The following is a 19,162-nucleotide window of genomic DNA, read 5'->3' on the forward strand; positions in this document are numbered from 1 at the left end:
TTCTGTAACACTGATACTTACGTGTACATGAGGGAAAAAAACAGTTAAAGCACAAAGGGTAATACAGCAGCCTAAGGAAACACAGTTGGAGACAACAGGATAAACATCAGAGGGAAAGTCTACATGTGTTAGGAAAGACCCTCTCATGGAGAACTCAGGGAAAAAAAGTTTCAGCCTGGAGTCATGTAATTCTAAAAAAAAAACATGCTTTCCCTGAAGCAGTCATTTTGGGAAAGTCATTTTATTACATTAATTTTGCAAAAGCAATTATGAAGGAGCATTGGCACTGAGGAAACCAAATCCTGGTATAGTCTCTGTCCTGGATCTGTGCATTGGAAATGGAAATAGAGGAGCAGAGTAAAGTAGCAACACCTTGGCTATGAATGCTGACATCAAACATTTTCAGGGCAAAGGACTGAGGCTATCTCAGTATTTTCACTCTGGTTTCAGGAAGGAGCTGGAAAAACCAAATGATCTAGAACAAGGCCGCGTGGGAATGCTCAGAACATGACCTCAAGAAGAAAAGCAGCAGGAAAGATGGCAGAGTCTGTGGGTGGTGGAGCTGTGTGGGGAACCAAGCTGATCAAGTTTGTTCTGCAGGAGGCCCTGCCAGCAGAAGATGCCCAGGGCCACCCCATCATATCAGGTGAGGCGAATGTGCCTTCACCCTCAGTGGTACAAGAGGAAGTGATCCTGCTCATCTAGTTGGTGTGACGTTCACAGCAAAGGAGTCTCCACCCACCCTAGGACCCACTCCTTAATGAGATCAAGGGCTTTTTTTTTTTTTTTTTCCCCGCTCAGGACTTTATCAAGAAAATTTAAAAATTAATTGAGAAAAACTGAACACACCTGAAAGCATATCAGTGTGTTTTTAGAAACCCACAATGTGCACAAAAACACACAGCAAATTATAAAACTCTGTAGACAAAATCATTGTGGGGCAGTTGTCAGTTGCCAATGATCACTTTCTCAGCTATGGGAGCTGCTTAACCCAGTCTCAAGCAGTGGGGAGACCTCAGCTTCTGACACATAATCCTCTCAAAAAGCTCTCCTAAAGGAGCTCGGTTACAACTAGCCTCCACCCAACCCCAAATCTATCAGATTGGCCAGAACCATCCACTGTCTGGGAAATACCAAGTCAGAAAGAAATGCAAGCATGTTTAGAATCTTCCAAGATCAGGCTTACAAATTCATATGACACTTAACATTTCTTGGACCTTTTACTTGTACCAAAGAATATGATGTACTTTGGGACAAGTGTTGAATGACTAACATTCCAGTTCTATGTTATTCTGCTATTGAATATACAAATGCATTCTCTATCCAACAATGTTTGTTGCTGGTGATTCCTGGGAATGTTACAGAGAAGGGATCCCAATCCATACTCCAAGAGAGGGTTCCTGGATCTCGTGCAAGAAAGAATTCAGGGTGAGTCCGCAGTGCAAAGCAAAAGCAAGTTTATTAAGAAAGTAAAGTGGTGAAAGAACAGCCACTCCATAGACAGAGTAGGATAGACGTTCCCAAAAGTAAGAGGAGGAACACATCCACCCCAGGTACAATGCTTGCAGATATAGGGAAATATGTCCTACTATAAGGATTTGTGATAAAGGATTAATTTTCTCAATTACCATATTTTGCAAGAATTGATATTATTCAGAATGCTTTTGTTGTCCAGATATAAGGATATCTGGACGCACCCAAGTCTAGGGCTATTTCGTAAACGTTATTAATTTGTTCCCTAACTGTAAACATCTGGAGGCTAGGAATGCCTAACTTTCTGAGAATGCAGCCCAGCAAGTCTCAGCCTCATTTTCCTAGCCCTCACTCGAAATGGAGTCGCTCTGGTTCCAACACCTCTGACAGGCACACTGTAACATTCCACACCAGACTTCCAAGTGTCCACCTAGGAAATATTTTGTGGAACCGAAGTTCTCTAGGTGTGCCTCCAGTGTCAGCCCTTGACTTTGTTCTTCTCCTCTGTGATCTGGGGGCAGCCTCTGCCTGCAGGTTCCATCACTTGCCCTCCATTGTATGATGACAGACAACAATCTATACCTGGCTCTGTGTGCAGGCACTGCTTCCTGCTGGCCCTCCTGTATCTCACTGATCTCCTGAATGCTCAGCTTTCCAAATGACAGTCAGCTGCTCCCTGTGCTCACTTCCACTCTCCATCGAAGCTTGGAGCCTACCTGCCATCCCAGGCATTTGTCACCAAACATGGCAGCATCAGTCCCCACTGACGGCTGCCTCTGTGTCTCATGCTCACTTCCCTCCTCTACTGGTTTCCCTGCTCCCAGATCCTCCTGGCATCCAAGGTTTCTGGATTAAGTCTGGACATTGCTTGCTTGGCACCCTACTCAGGTTTGAAAGGGGTGTTGGGGCTCTGTAAAGGGGGGCCAGCCCTGAACAAGAAATTACATCAAGATCCATCTCCATCATTCTGAGGTCTGTAGAAAAATCAGTTGACCTGTCCTAGCCTCAACTTCTTCCCTGGTAAGGAAAGATTAGTTTCCATCCACCAACTTCAGATGGCTGAGAACATGTAAGCTTCCAAACAACATCAAGGAGTGTGGGGCTCCTTCTGCCCTTCATCCCCTCAACCTGCATTGAACAGTTTCTCAAAGAAAAGACTGTTGTTGTGTTGTAACTGCTGTTATTATATTCCAGTAATTTTCAGATCTCAGGCCAAGACATGAGTGTAAGGATTTGGGAAGGCTGGATTTCTGATAATGAAGCTTTTGCTAATTATCTACAATAATAGTGAAGTATCATTGTATGAGTGTCAGTCTCGTGCCAGGTACAATTCTGGGCACTTGTGTATTGTCTCACTGAATCCTTATATCCACAAGGAATTGCTAGTGGCATGTTCATTTTAAAGTATAGGAATTAAGGGACAAAGAGTATAAGCAACCAGTAAGTTTCAAAACCATGATTCAAACACATGCCATCTAGCTTTGGGGTCCACCTTCTTACAAATACACCAGGCTGCATTTATATTGAGTGGAACCATATTAAACTTCTGCTTTCTGTGTGTCAAAAATATTTAAACATCAGGAATTCCAGACAGCCCTGCCTAACACATAGTAGAAGAATTACATGATCTGGAATTCAAAGAATTGGGTTTTTGATTCCACAGAATATTGTAGTGCCTTGAAAAAGTCAGTCTCTAAGCCTGGGATTTATCATCTATATTTTAGAAAGAATGAAAATCTTGGTACTGTTTTCCAGAGAGAGATGAAAAATATAAAAAAGACATAAAGCCATTTCGTAAACTCTAAAGCAGAAAATCAATTAACTATTGCCATCGGAGCTCTCACACACATCTCATAGAAATCCTCCCATAATTCCCAATTTGGTAGAGCCTGAAGGGCCTGGTTAAGTTAAGACCGTCAAACTGAATTCATAGAAGAATAAAACAAGCTCACTGGAAAAATCAGTGAAAAGAAAATAGTTCAAGCCACAGTTTTCAAATCGCATCAATAGCAGAAACACGTAATTGCACAGCAGTTTTCATTTCTCATTTAGTTTTATAGTCAACACTTTCTAAGGTTTAAGGCAGAAAAGGACCTTTGGTGTTTGGATGACACAATCAAAGAGGAGGTAGAAGGATCCACAGCGTAGCATGTTCTGCCTCAGAGTGTCATGAGTCCCCCGACTACAGTTTGCAGTGTAGAGCAAACTGGAGACATTTTTCTACTGCATCTGTATGTTGCTGACCATTTGTTATTTGGAATAGGCTGCACTATAAGCTTGCCTAGTAAGCGTGGTTAGACAATTTAACTGCATAAAATGGCAGATGTTAAACACAGTGAAGAGTGACTTGGTCTCACGATAGTGTGACTTTCATTATCTTCCAGTAGCAGAATCGAAACTGCTTTGGAGAAGGCTTTAAGCTTTCTTATCATGCATATAATTGGGAGACATAGGTACATCTTACAGCCATGCATCACTTAAACATGAGGATGCATTCTGAGAAATGCAGCATAAAAAGGCAGCATTAGGCAATTTCATTGTGTGTGAACATCACAGAGTGGACTTACACAATCCTAGATGTTACAGCCTACTGCACACCTAGCTGTATAGCATAGCCTATTGCTCCTACAAACCTGCATAGAATGTTATTGTACTGAATACTGTAGGCAATTGTAACACAATGTTAAGTATTTGTTTATCTAAAATCTCTAAACATAGAAAAGGTATAATAAAAATATGACGTGAAAGATTTTATATGGTATTAAATGATACACTTGTATAGAGTACTCATCAATAAAGTCTGCAGGCTGGAAGTTGCTCTGATGAAGCAGTGAGTGGTGAGTGAATGTGAAGGCCTAGGACATTACCATACACCACTCTACACTTTACAAACACTGTATATTTAAGCTACACTAAATTTATTCTTTAAATTTTTCTTCAAAAAAAAATTAACCTTAGATCACTGTAACTTTACGCTTTATAAACTTTTTAATTTTTTAACATTTTGACCCTTTTGTAATCATACTTAGCTTAAAATACAAAACACATCGTACAGCTGTACAAAAATATTTTCCTTATATCCTTATTCTTTGAGCTAGCTTGTTTTACTTTTCAGGTATTTTTTTTATTTTTTAGTTTTTTTGTTAAAAACTAACACACAAAACCACACATTAGCCTAGGCCTACACAGGGTCATTATCATCAATATCACTTTCTTCCACCTCTACCTCTTGTCCCACTGGAAGGAGGTCTTCAGGGCACTAACACACATAGAGCTGTCATCTCCTATGCTAGCAATGGATTTTTCTGGATACATCCTGAGGGACCTACTTGAGGCTGCTTTACACTTAACTCATATATATATATACACACACATATATACACACACATATATATGAAATACACTCCAAATTGAATTAAATACATATGCCAATAACATAGTAGTTACAGTATGATGATCAAGTATTACGTGCTGTACATAATTGTGTGTGCTAGACTTTTATATGACTGGCAGTGCAGTAGGTTTGTTTCCACCAGCATCCCCACAAACAAGTGAGTAATGTGTTGTTCTACAATGTGATGACGGCTACGAAGTCACTAGGCAGTAGGAATTTTCAGCTCATTATGACCTTATAGGAACATCATCATGTATGCAGATCAATGTTGACTAAAACATTATTATGTGGCATTAATTACAAATTAGAAAAGCAGCTCCACACAAAAACTCTTAGGTCTTAGGACACTAGGCAGATCTCCCTCCTCTGGGAGGAAAGAAGCAATATCCTTGTTGGGTAACAGCTCCTGCACAATGCACTAGATATAATAAAAATAAAATGTGGTCTAGTATTGACTGCATGTTCCATCACTTTGGAGACCTCGACTACACTCCCCAACCTAAATGATGAGGGCACTGCTATGTGAGAAAGATGGATTACAGAGGACAGGAAACGAATGGGCAAAACCCCTGGTGAGAGTCCTACAGTCACGGCTCTTATTGGGTCGCTTCGTCTCACAGTATACAGTAAAACTGGGCCAAGAAAAACACACAGGGCCCATGGAACAAGAGGCGTGGCAAAGAAACACAGGCTACTTTAAGTCTGAAAGGGCCAAAACAATACTGAGGTTCACATATAGGTTGACATAAAACAACATAGTATAAAATTCTACAGTAATGTGAGGCCAAGCTCAAGATAGTAATACAAGTTGATGATTGTTCCTGATTCAGTGTATACACCTGAGGACTCATCAGGTGCGTCCTAGACATGGCAGGCATCAGCCAAAACAGACCAGAGGATTTAACATTCCAGTGTGTCTCCTCCTGACATTTGTTTTCAAGAGGTGACTCCATCCTATTTCTCTAAATGAGAGTTTATCAAGCTAGGCCCTACAGACACTTTGGGCCCATAATTCCTTGTTGTGGAGGGCTGCTCTGTGCAGTGTAGGATGTTTAGCAATACCCCTAGCCTCTACCTGTTAGGTGGCAGTAGCTGTGACCAGCTGTGACAACCAAAAATATCTCCAGACATAACCAAACACCCCTTGGAGGACACAATCATCCTCAGTTGGGAACTACTAATGTGAACTGAGTCACAATAACTTCTACTCACCAAAACACTTCTACTCACCAAAACACTTTTATGCCTCGCTCATAATGTCACCAAATTTTAAAGCAAACCCTCCAACATTAAAGAGAGAACTCAAAATAAACAAATAGAAAACAGTAATAGTAATTTTAAAATAAACTAAAGTTAAAATAGCATTATTTTTATAGAGAGGTAAAAATATCAAAGAAACGATGACAAGAAAACTCCCCTTAATTGAAGAGCCATCGTCTTCAGATTGAAAGGCCATATTGAGGAAACCCCCACTTAGAGTAATGGAAGACAACGTGGGGCAGATGAAGCTTCCTGCCAAGAACAATCAGAAAATATGAATAACCTTTAAAAAATCTATATAAAGATTTTAGTTTAAAAGTTTAAAAAAGTCTACACATTGGGTGCAGTGTACACTGCTCAGGTGATGGCTGCACTAAAATCTCAGAAAGCACCACTAAAGAACTTATCCATGTAACCAACCACCGCCTGTTCCCCAAAACCCTATTGAAATTTTAAAAAAAGAAAATCTATATAAAGACTTTAAAGAAGTACCAAGGCAGCAAAAGCTCAAAGGTCAGAGATGCAAGAGAAAAGGGAACTTTGGGAAGCCTAGTATTTGGTCCTGCCAAAAACTGAGAGGCTGAGTCTCCAGTGGTCCCTGGGACTTTGAACTCAGGATCTACATGGTCCCTAATTGATATCAGTTTTATAGGTGAGACCCCCCACCCCACCCAAATAGGGCATCTATCCAGGAATACAGGAAACTGGAAATTTCCCTACTAAGGCTGAAGTGTACCTCCATCAATCCACTCCATCCCCAACTAGATTAGGAGAACGTGGCCCTGCCCTAGCTCTCTGCCAGAAGCCAGAAAATAACATTATCTAGAGGAAGATAGCACTATCAGGAGACTCAAATTTATTTCTACAATTTTCCATTTATAATATCTGGTTTCGATTTTCTTAATCCTTAATATTCCTGGAGACAAGGCAAGAAAAATAACCAAAAAACAAGAGAAAAATAGACTTAAAAATACCCACAAAAGACAAGTATTAAAGCTCACAACATGCACTTCCAAAATGTGACTATTGTGTCCAAAATTAGATGAAAATAGACTTTCACCAGGGAGCTAAAAACTATTCTAAAATAATAAAATTTAAATTTTAAGTGGAAAATGCAACAACTTAAATGAAGAACTTCATCGGTATGTTTAATAGCAGATTAGACCCAGCTGAAGAGAGAATGTGTTAATTTAAAAACTAGTAAGAAAAAAAATCACATACTAAAGCATAAAGAAAAAATAGGTTGGAATATATAGAAAAGGATATAAGAAGTATTGAACACTGTGAAAACTTGTAATCGTGTTTAAGAGACTGATTAGAAGTTCTGGCCAGGGCAATCAGGCAAGAGAAAGAAATAAAGGGTATTCAGTTAGGAAAAGAAGAAGTCAAATTGTCCCTGATTGCAGATGACATGATCATATATTTAGAAAACCCCATCGTCTCAGCCCAAAATCTCCTTAAGCTGATAAGAAACTTCAGCAAAGTCTCAAGATACAAAATTAATGTGCAAAAATCACAAGCATTCTTATACACCATTAACAGACAAACAGAGAGCCAAATCATGAATGAACTCCCATTCACAATAGCTTCAAAGAGAATAAAATACCTAGGAATCCAACTTACAAGGGATGTAAAGAACCTTTTCAAGGAGAATGACAAACCACTGCTCAGTGAAATAAAAGAGGACACAAACAAATGGAAGAACATTCCATGCTCATGGATAGAAAGAATCAATATCGTGAAAATGGCCATACTGCCCAAGGTAATTTATAGATTCAGTGCCATTCCCATCAAGCTACCAATGACTTTCTTCACAGAATTGGAAAAAACTGCTTTAAAGTTCATATGGAACCACAAAAGAGCCCGCATTGCCAAGACAATACTAAGTCAAAAGAACAAAGCTAGAGGCATCACACTACCTGACTTCAAACTATACTACAAGACTACAGTAACCAAAACAGCATGGTACTGGTACCAAAACAGAGATATAGACCAATGGAACAGAACAGAGCCCTCAGAAATAATACCACACATCTATAGACATCTGATCTTTGACAAACCTGAGAAAAACAAGAAATGGAGAAAGGATTCCCTGTTTAATAAATGGTGCTGGGAAAATTGGCTAGCCATAAGTAGAAAGCTGAAACTGGATCCTTTCCTTACTCCTTATATGAAAATTAATTCAAGATGGATTAGACACTTAAATGTTAGACCTAAAACCATAAAAACCCTAGAAGAAAACCTAGGTAATACCATTCAGGACATAGGCATGGGCAAGGACTTCATGTCTAAAACACCAAAAGCAACGGCAACAAAAGCCAAAATTGACAAATGGGATCTCATTAAACTAAAGAACTTCTGCACAGCAAAAGAAACTACCATCTGAGTGAACAGGCAACCCACAGAATGGGAGAAAATTTTTGCAACCTACTCATCAGACAAAGGGCTAATATCCAGAACCTACAAAGAACTCAAACAAATTTACAAGAAGAAAACAAACAACCCCATCAACAAGTGGGCAAAGGATATGAACAGACATTTCTCAAAAGAAGACATTCATACAGCCAACAGACACATGAAAAAATGCTCATCATCACTGGCCATCAAAGAAATGCAAATCAAAACCACAATGAGATACCATCTCACATCAGTTAGAATGGCAATCATTAAAAAGTCAGGAAACAACAGGTGCTGGAGAGGATGTGGAGAAAGAGGAACACTTTTACACTGTTGGTGGGATTGTAAACTGGTTCAACCATTGTGGAAAACAGTATGGCGATTCCTCAAGGATCTAGAACTAGAAATACCATATGACCCAGCCATCCCATTACTGGGTATATACCCAAAGGATTATAAATCTATACTACTATAAAGACACGTACACACGTATGTTTATTGCAGCACTATCCACAATAGCAAAGACTTGGAATCAACCCAAATGTCCATCAGTGACAGACTGGATTAAGAAAATGTGGCACATATACACTATGGAATACTATGCAGCCATAAAAAAGGATGAGTCCGTGTCCTTTGTAGGGACATGGATGCAGCTGGAAACCATCATTCTCAGCAAACTATCGCAAGAACAGAAAACCAAACACTGCATGTTCTCACTCATAGGTGAGAGTTGAACAATGAGATCACTTGGACTCAGGAAGGGGAACATCACACACCGGGGCCTATTGTGGGGAGGGGGGAGGGGGGAGAAATGGCATTGGGAGTTATACCTGATGTAAATGATGAGTTGATGGGTGCTGACGAGTTGATGGGTGCAGCACACCAACATGGCACAAGTATACATATGTAACAAACCTGCATGTTGTGCACATGTACCCTAGAACTTAAAGTATAATAAAAAAAAATAAAATAAAGGACTGATTAAAAGACTGACAAGACTGATTAAAAACAAAAAGGAGAGAGAAAGAAGAGATACAAAATTATTGGTAATGAAATAGGGGATATTTCCACATATCATTCAGATGTAATTTTACTTTACTGAGTAAAATCACTCAGGAATTTTTTCTCTCATTCTCTTTTTCAGGACGACACTGATTAATATGAACCCACAAAACATGACAACAAAACAAAAAGGAGGACATAGAGCCCAGGAATCATGGTATCCACCCCAGGAGAGCAGAGCAGAGAATTCCTAGGAAAGCAGCTGGGTGCTGGCAGGAGCAGGCAGCCTGCCCAGGTGGAGCGTGGTAGGGGGTCTGGGTGGCATTTGCACAGACAAAAGGACTCAACATAAAAATGATGTGTTGGCACACAGGAGGTGGGAGCAATGGAGAACAAGTGCTTCATGTAATAGCAAGAGAGCATAAAACTCTAGGAAAAGGGAGACATGGTAAATACGGGAATGTCATTATAATGCATAGCCTGGCTCTGCACTGAACAACATTTATCTCCTCATACTGTTCTATGACAACTAAAATGGTCATATTAGCATAGTGGGAGCAACTGATCAGGGAAATGATGTAGTACAAAACTAAATCTGCATCTTTCAGAACAGGAAATCAATTGATAATTCCTGTAACAAATAAATCAAGAAATACTGCCACAGGTATATCAGTTAGATATGTAACGACTAATCCTAAAGAAATTCCTAAGTTTAAATTCATACTATGGAGTGAAATGGAAGGCAAAGCTAGACGAAGGGACTTTTTCTTAGTAACAGTCAATATTTATGGATACAAAAAACTTTTATAATAATCTTAATTTTTTGCAATCAGGTAACAAAATTATATGAACAGTTTAATCATTTTTGTGAAAATACATATACTTATCTTCATATGAGTACATATAAATTCATCTAAAAAAGAACTCTGAGGCTTTTAAAATAGCTATCTGTGGTGATAAGATTATAGGTGGATTTGTTTTCTGGCTTATTTGTATTTTCTAATGTTTCTACAACGGACATATATACTTTTTGTAATAAAGCAAAAAGTTATTTTTTGAAGTTATATAATGAGACCAGGCTCAGAGGCTCACGCCTATAATCCCAGCACTTTGGGAGGCCAAGGCGGGAGGATCACCTAAGGTCAGGAGTTTGAGCCAGCCTGGCCAACTTGGTGAAATCCCATCTCTACTAAAAATACAAAAATCAGCCGGGCATGGTGGTGCGTGCCTGTAGTTCCAGCTACTGGCGAGGGTGGGGCAGGAGACTTGCTTGAACCCGGAAGTCGCAGGTTGCAGTGAGCCGAGATTGCTCCATTGCACTACCGCCTGGGTGACAAGAGCAAAACTCTGTCTCAAAAAAATAAAAATAAAATAAAAGTTAGATAATGAATAAAAATGACAGCATGATTAGGCAAATAATCCCAGAAGTTGCATCAATATATCTTCAAATAGTCACCTCAGTTTCCAGATACTGATTATAGGATGAAGAAAAGTGAGTATGACCTAGGAATAAATTTTAAAAGGGTGCATGCAGTAAGGTGAGTTCATTTGTTAGCTAAGTTACAAAAGGAGATTTGCATGCAGTCAGTGATCAATTCCTCACCACCACCCCACCCGTGAACGCCTGACCCCACTTTGTGCCTGCTCCTGGAGGGCTGTACAGGGTGGGAGAAAATAGCCAACATTCACCTGGATGAGATGGTCTTCAACCTCCAGCATCAGGCAGGAGCAGAAAGAAGAGAGGATCACACTTCATGGATCTCAAAATTCCATGTGAATCTCATATTCTGTGTCCCAACACACTTGTAGGAAAAGTTCTAAATTTCTAGGGAACTTTCTCTTAATTTTACAATGGAAGCTTACATGTGGGAAAACCTATTCAAAAGTAGTGTCGGCTAAGCAGCAACGTGTTGGACAAACGTGGCTCAGGTACAATTCACACTCTAAGACATCTGCATTAACACTAGCACCACGGTAGATGCAAACTCAGGAGACAACTGTGTTCCACACAGGATCTCTCGGACCCATGTAAGTCCTTGGTTCCAGCAACAGAAGATGGGGACACTGTTATAAGCTTTCCAGTGCTACTTCTTTTTTTAAAGGTGTTTTAATTAATTGAAAAAAATTATGTAATGCATTTAAAATACAAAACATTTCAAAATATGATTAACCTTTCTGAAGTAGTTTTAAGTATTACATTCACCAGAAATTGTTTTAAAGGGAAGTACTATATTATGTCTCATAAACTGTCTTGCCTTCTTCTGACTTTCATATGTAAGGCGATCCGAAACCCTTTCCCATGCACAAGCAGAGTGTGACGGAGTCAGGGACCTGGAACAGCCTGACACCCATCCTTCCTCTGACTCCAGGTCCCTGCCAACTGGGTTAGGCTGCTGAGAGTTTCTCTGGCAGGGCCCTGATTGCTGATTTTGCCACAGTGTCGCAGTTTCTAAGCACAGTCATCTTCTCTGCACTGCATGGTGAACAGGAATAGTTTATGCCCTTCTGGATTATTTCACGGAACTGGCTCTCCTTGTGTGTCCAGCAAATGTTTGTTAAAACACCTAAATGAATTCACAGATTCATCAATCGCAGAGGTACAATAAATGTTTACTGATACGTAATGTTTTTATCTGAGTTTCTCATTTTCAAATCTATTCAATGGCTTTCAAGTTACTTTTAACTCAATAATAATAATTTCTTTTATAAACTTATTTTGTAATTCACAATTCTTGTGTTTGAATCAGGCAACTTCCTTTTTAACTAGGTTCTTTAGTAGTTAAGTACTGAATCAGTGAATCAAAAAAACTTCAGGCATGAACAAACTTTGGGGTGTATTTAGTTCAAGCCCTTCAGGATCCAGATAGGAAAACAGAAACTGAGAGAGGAAAAGCGACCTGCTGGAAGTCACTTAGCAACGTCATGGCCCAAGGGGGAGGACCCACCTAAGTGGCAGAGCCATTTAGGCAGAAGAACACTACCACATCCATCAGCACACTTACCGTATGTCTGGAGTTTTTCAGTAAGTTTGTCTACATCAATGTGCAACTGCGTTTCTACAAAGTTTCTTACAAATTTGTTTCTCAGGGCCTCCTAAAGAAAAATAACATAGCTTAACAAAAATAATTGCATTATTTCATATTATTGAATAATACCTATTAGACTTATTCAAAGTTTCATTACAAAGGAACAAGGCATATAAACTGAATCCACGTAAAAGAAGTTTTAAAACACCACAATAAATAACGGGATAACATCTTATTAGGACTTTACCTTGAAAAACAAAATCAACAATTACAAAAATTTATGTTGTAGTTGTAATTATGTATTAATACTAAAAACAAAGAATGAATTAAGTGGTTTGTTTTTGGCAAAATTTTCTAACGAACCTATATAGTGATCTTTTACTTTCTATAAGATTCTTTCCTTTCCTTTGCATGGCCTTCCTCAGAGGCCAGTTATAAAGAGAGGGTCATCATTATAACAACTCTGAGGAAGGATTTCAGAATTTCCCAAACCCTCTCTCAATGCTTTGCTACTCATCTTCAGAAACATCTTTCATTGCTTCATCTGTACCATTATTCTTTCATTACTATTGATGGTTGTGACTTTGCCTCATTTGTCAATGATTGGAGACAAATCGTTTACTCTGGACAGTTCTCCAAGATTTTTTCATCAACTTAATGACATCTTGCCCCTTTATTGTGCCAATGATATCCATGTACTTGCATTGCACTGCCCCACACTTACGACATACAAAAACCAGCAAGAAGCTGAGAGGGAAAGATGCTGATGTATCCAGGCTCTGCCTCAGGATCAATGACTGGGAATTAATTTTGGAATTTGCCAATTTCTTAGAGAATATTTGTATGCTATCCAGATTTTGGTCCAGCACATAACCTGATAACACGGGAGCTCCAGACAAGAATTCTCAAATAGTATGTACCCTTTGTAATTAGCTCTTTTATTTCTCACATTCACCTTATTACATGTGATTTTTTTTGTTTTTTTGATTTTTGTTTTTTGTTTTTGAGACGGAGTCCCGCTCTGTCGCCCAGGCTGGAGTGCAGTGGCCGGATCTCAGCTCCCTGCAAGCTCTGCCTCCCAGGTTCATGCCATTCTCCTGCCTCAGCCTCCCGTGTAGCTGGGACTACAGGCGCCCGCCACCTCACCCAGCTAGTTTTTTTGTATTTTTTAGTAGAGACGGGGTTTCACCGTGTTAGCCAGGATGGTCTCAATCTCCTGACCTCGTGATCCACCTGTCTCGGCCTCCCAAAGTGCTGGGATTACAGGCTTGAGCCACCGCGCCCGGCCTACATGTGATGGTTTTAACTAATCTTGTCTAAGGATGACAAGACTTTATTATGAAAGTTTGGTGTTTGCTTTTCTTTTTTGGAATCTTATTTATCTTCCTTCACTGGGCATTTGCTATTTGCCAGTCAATGTGCAGGGCAGTTATTATGCATCATGTCTTTTAATCTCAACAACATCCCCGTGAGGTTACTGTTGTCTTTTACTGATGGAGCAGGGAAGCAGAGCCAAGTTAGGGCTTTACCCAGAGGCTCTAATCACTCCATCGAGTGGCGGAACCAGGCCTGGAACATAGACATCGACTACTACAAACCCAAGGCACTGCAAGTTCCCTTGAGCATGATCCCAAAGCTAAGAAATAGAGGAACAATTTACACCATCTTATCCTATGGAAGATAAGTTCTTCAATTGGTTGGACATGTGACTTTGATTTCTGACATGGCCACTTAGTACTCAGGTACACCACAGACTTCACAAGGAGCTGCCCAATTTTTGAGGCCGAGTTAGGCACTGCTTTATGTTCTCCTAGATCTTTGTATACTCTCGACTTGGCGCTTATGATATTGTGTGATATGTTATTGCACACAATATATATAGTTGCAGCAGAGACCTTATCCAGTCTAAAATACTGTCTGTCCCATTAACTGCAAAGGTTCACTGATGTCTGTATTAACAGATTAATCCATGCACAAGCAAAGTAAAGAAGATTACAATACTAGCTAATACATATGGCCATGGTCGCTGTGAGAATGAACATCGCAGACCTCCAACTGCAGGAAACGGAAATGGCAGGTCCCACTGCTGCACTCTGAATCCATGGCACTTTGCCCTGAGGCCATGTCTCCCATGGGCTGTCCCTCACCAATGACCACCACATCAGGCCCACTCCCAGAAGCCACAGGACTCCACTGACATGGGACCCTTACCTTGATAACTGACTTTAGCTCTGTGACTCCCTCTCAGCCTTATCTGATGTCCATTAAATTGCAGGGTCCACCAGGATGCTTCCACCCGACCCTCTCCCTCTCTGCTTTCCTCAGGGTCAGACTTGCATCACCATTGACAACCTTGCTTCCAGCCTGTCTAGCTTCCTCTTCCTTTGCTCAGCAGCCATTTCCCAAAATAAAATTATTGCACATGTAATCCTGTCTTGGCATCTGTTTCTTGGAAAACTCAGACTCACCCAGTAGCATTTTCTCTGTGTCAAAACCTATTCCAAAGGCTCTATGTATCCTGACCCATTTATACCTCATAACTACTATCACTTCCTCATTTCTCAGGGAAGAAACCTAAGGCACAGAGAATTTCAGTGACTAGTCCAAGATCACACAACTGGTGGCAGGGGTTGAAATGGGAATCAAACTCAAATGATTCTAGCTCCTGAGTCCATACTCTGAACTACTTACCTGGTGGTTAATGAAAAATTAAACATGAATTAAAATGCAGGCATATTTTCTCATCCTATCAGAGTTAAGGTAAGTTGAAGTTACACAAATGCCCAAAAAATTATTAGGTGATCTACCTGAATTAAAGTTTTACACTAATGATTGTCAGGCTCTAATAGAGTTAGGCCATTCTAAACTGTAAGTTGTTCCTTTTTAAAATATTAAGTTGTCAATACAGAATGAGGAAATGATCATTGATTGTTGAATAGACCTACAATTCAAAAGTATGCAAACAATCTAAAAAACATTAAGCTTAATACAGAATTTAAAGAACTGCTTACTATTAACAAATTATTAATCATTCTCACGATTACACCATCTTGCATGGGTAAACTACTGAAAATTCACAAAAAGTTTTCACACATCTCTAATTTTACATCAATTATATGAGTCAACTAGAACCGCCATGCCTGATGTGACTCTGTAGAATCTTCTACAGGGCAGCCCTGATGTCTTGGACATGCCCTAGCAGTAGCTCCCTAGCCCTCGGTGGCAGAGACCAACCACTCACCTGCAGCTGGTTGAACATCTGGCGACCTCCACTTCTCTGGAAAAGGCTGGACATTTCCAGCAGTGTTTCTGATAAAGCTTTTAGCTTGTCCACAATATAAAAGGTGGAATTAGCCTGCAACATCAAGCATATTTGGATATGTCTCTTATTCAGCTGTTATATTAAGGTAAATCTTCCAACAAGGATGGTATGTGACATGGCCACCAGAGCAAAGACCTGCCTTCAGGCCAGTTGATGCCTTCCTCAATAACATGAAAAGTTCCAATGCCCTCATATCGCAGGTGAGTCCTCTGAGACCTCTCTCCTTGACTCTGTCCATCCAGGGGCTACTTGCCTGTTCACCGCTGTCTCGCCAGTGTTAGAGTCACTGCTGGGTAGAGCCTATGTCCCCAATATATGTTGACCTAATTAATCAATGCTTGCCCACATTTCCTCCTCAAAAATACATTCTCAACTAATACTTGTTTTATGGTACCCAACACTATTGAGGATAGAATAAAATTGGTATATTTTTTCATTTATTGCTGCTGGCAGAGGACACCGGCATAAGACTTTTATAAAGTAATTTGGTATCAGAAAAATACAGTCACTGATCCATAAAAAATGCACATGCTTTACTCTCTCAAGATAAAAGGACTCTATCCTAAGGAAATAGTTTAAATAAAATATAAAGCTATTTCCATGAAGATGTCTATTGCAATATTATTACATTTAATACTGAAAGCAGTCTAAATGCCAAAGGGACAATGTTTAAGGAGGGTTTCAGAGTCTAACCACATCTCCCTAGGGTCACTAGGAGACCCTCACAGTGGCACAGGAGCTGAAAAGCAGCCAGTACAGCAAACAGAGAAAAACCTTGAAGTCTCAGCTTCAGCCTTCAATAAAAACAGGGATAAAGATTCTTGTAAGTATTAAGACAAATTAGTATTCCAATACCTTGGCACCAGGCCTGGTACATAGTAAATACTCAGTAAACACCAGCTATACCAGTTAAAAAGGTTGAATAACATTATTAATGCAAGAAATTTAGAAGATCTGTAAAATATTTTAAAACTACAAATAAAGAATACACACACACAGACACACAGACACACATACACACATTAAATTCCCCACCCAGAAGACCTCACATTTCTAACATTCTAGTAACAGAAGGTAGCCTAACTGGGCTGCCTCTCTGGAGGGACCAGGAGTCCTTTCAACAAACCAAGCTGGCTCTGCAACACCAAAGGGGGGATCCGCTGGGATGACACTGATAATGAACAGCCAGGGAAATGGTTGTTCTTCCCCTGAGGGTAGAGGAACCACAACAAACACCCAGGAGACAGGGCAAGGAGTATTCCACAATGACAAGTGACCTGGCCTGAAAACACTGGCTGCCCCACAGCAGGATGGCTCCTGAAGCAATAAAGACCTTGGATCCTAAGAAGTCCCCTTCTTCTCCAACTGCTGGAGGCTCATCTCCCCAACATGGAGGCAGTTGGACTGGAGAAATCTCATCTGTCCTTTCATACAGCAGCATCAGGGAGTCCTTGATGCATCAGATAAACCAAAATTAAACTCTTATTGGAACCACAGCGCACAAAGTGGGCCAAGATCCGTGTGTTAAGCCTAAGTACAATGACTACCCACAAAAATAAAAGATTTTTACATAGAGCTCAAAGTCTCCTATTATATTGTTCAAAATACCCATGATACAACTGCAAAACACCATGATAAAAATAACCAAAGAAAAGACAACTTGAATTAAGAAAAACAATCAATTGATGCCAATAATGAGACAAATCAGATATTGGAGTGACCTGGCTAGTATTTTAAAGCACCCATCATGAATAAAAAAATGCTTCAACAAGCAACTGCAAATTGTCTTGAAGCAAACAAAATAGCAGAAAATCTCAATGAAGAAAAAGAAGTTATAAAAAAGAACCACATGGATACCACATGGACAATGCAATAACGCAAATACAAGAACTCGCTAGATGGTCTCAGTAGAAGAATGGAGATGGCAGAGGAGAGAACCACTGAACCTGAGAGCTGATCAGTGTGTGGCACCTAATCTGTGCAACAGGGAGAAAGGAGATTGATAGGAAAGTGAACAGAGCCTCGAGTACCTATAGGACAATAATAAAAATTTTGATATTGGTGTCACTGGACTCTGAAAGAGGAGAGAAACTGAGTGGAACTGAAAGAGTACAAGAGGAAATAATGGCTGAAAAACTTCCTAAAACTGTAGAAATACAAAAACCTACAGACTCAGGAAGCTAAGCAAACACTAAATACGATAAACTGAGAGAAATCTACATTAAACCACACCATAATTAAACTTCTAAAATCTGAACACAATAAAAGCTTTAAAGCAGCCAGAGAACCATGACATGTTACCTCGAGGGAACACCCACTCAAAGGTTAGTAAATCTCTCATCTGAAAACCTGGGAGCCAGAAGAAAGTAGCCTAACATTTATCACGATGTAAGAAAAGAATTGTCATTGTGAATTCTGAATCTAATGTAAATATCTTTTAGGAATGAAGATAAAATAAAGACATTCTCAGATGAAGAAAAACTTTAAAAAATGAAAATATGAAAAGGAATCTTGGAGAATTGAGAAGGAAGAAAAAACAACAGAAAGAGCAGAAATGTGGGTGAATGCAACAGACTATACTGTTTTCCATGAGTTTTATGAAATATATTTGATGATTAAAACATAAATAATAACACCATCTGGTAGTCAAGATGATGATATTTAAAAGCAGAGAAGGTAAAGGGACCTAAGTCGAAGTGGATTTCCACACCTGGCTTTAAGTGGTAAAATCTCAATGCCAATGAACTGTAATAAGCCATGTATGTATGTCTGTATTGTAATATCTAGAGCCAGATGTTCTTTGTAAGAACATCATACAAAAAGATACACTCAAAGACAGTATCAATAAATCATTTTTTAGGATGAGTATCCTAAAATCATGTCTTAGGGTGAGGATGCTCAAAAATGTTTAAGTAATCCACAGGAAGGCAAGAAAAGAGAAACAGAAGACACGATAACCAAAAGCTGGGAACAATCCAGATGTACCACAGTGTGTAAATGGCTGAAGAAACTGTGGACCATGCATACCAGGTAATGTTATTCAGCAATAAAAATGAATGAACTCCTGATATCTGCACAACATGGATACTACTCCAGGGAATTATGCTAAGTTTAAAAAGTCAATCCCAAATTATACATACTGTATAATTCCATGTATACAACAATCTAGAAATGACAAAATTATAGAAATGAAGAACTGATTGGTGGCTGGCAGGGATCGGGGACTTGGTGGGGAGTGGTGTAGGAATTAATGGCTGTGGTTATGAAAGGTAAAGCAAGAGACTCTGC

The 19,162-nt window shown here is 39.6% G+C and overlaps 1 protein-coding gene across 1 annotated transcript in view; it reads right to left on the reverse strand.

The window, feature by feature from the left end:
• The window catches only part of ABCA13 (ATP binding cassette subfamily A member 13), a 410,641-nt gene that overhangs the window by 330,317 nt on the left and 61,162 nt on the right, over nt 1-19,162 (reverse strand). Inside the window, exons 13-14 of the mRNA XM_074036523.1 lie at nt 15,794-15,907; nt 12,529-12,619 (exon numbers count right to left, since the gene is read on the reverse strand). Coding sequence (XP_073892624.1) covers nt 12,529-12,619; nt 15,794-15,907 — 205 coding nt within the window. The remainder of the gene's footprint in view (nt 1-12,528; nt 12,620-15,793; nt 15,908-19,162) is intronic.

Source organism: Macaca fascicularis, chromosome 3 (genome assembly GCF_037993035.2).
Source record: "Macaca fascicularis isolate 582-1 chromosome 3, T2T-MFA8v1.1".
In the NCBI taxonomy this organism is placed as follows: Eukaryota; Metazoa; Chordata; class Mammalia; order Primates; family Cercopithecidae; genus Macaca; species Macaca fascicularis.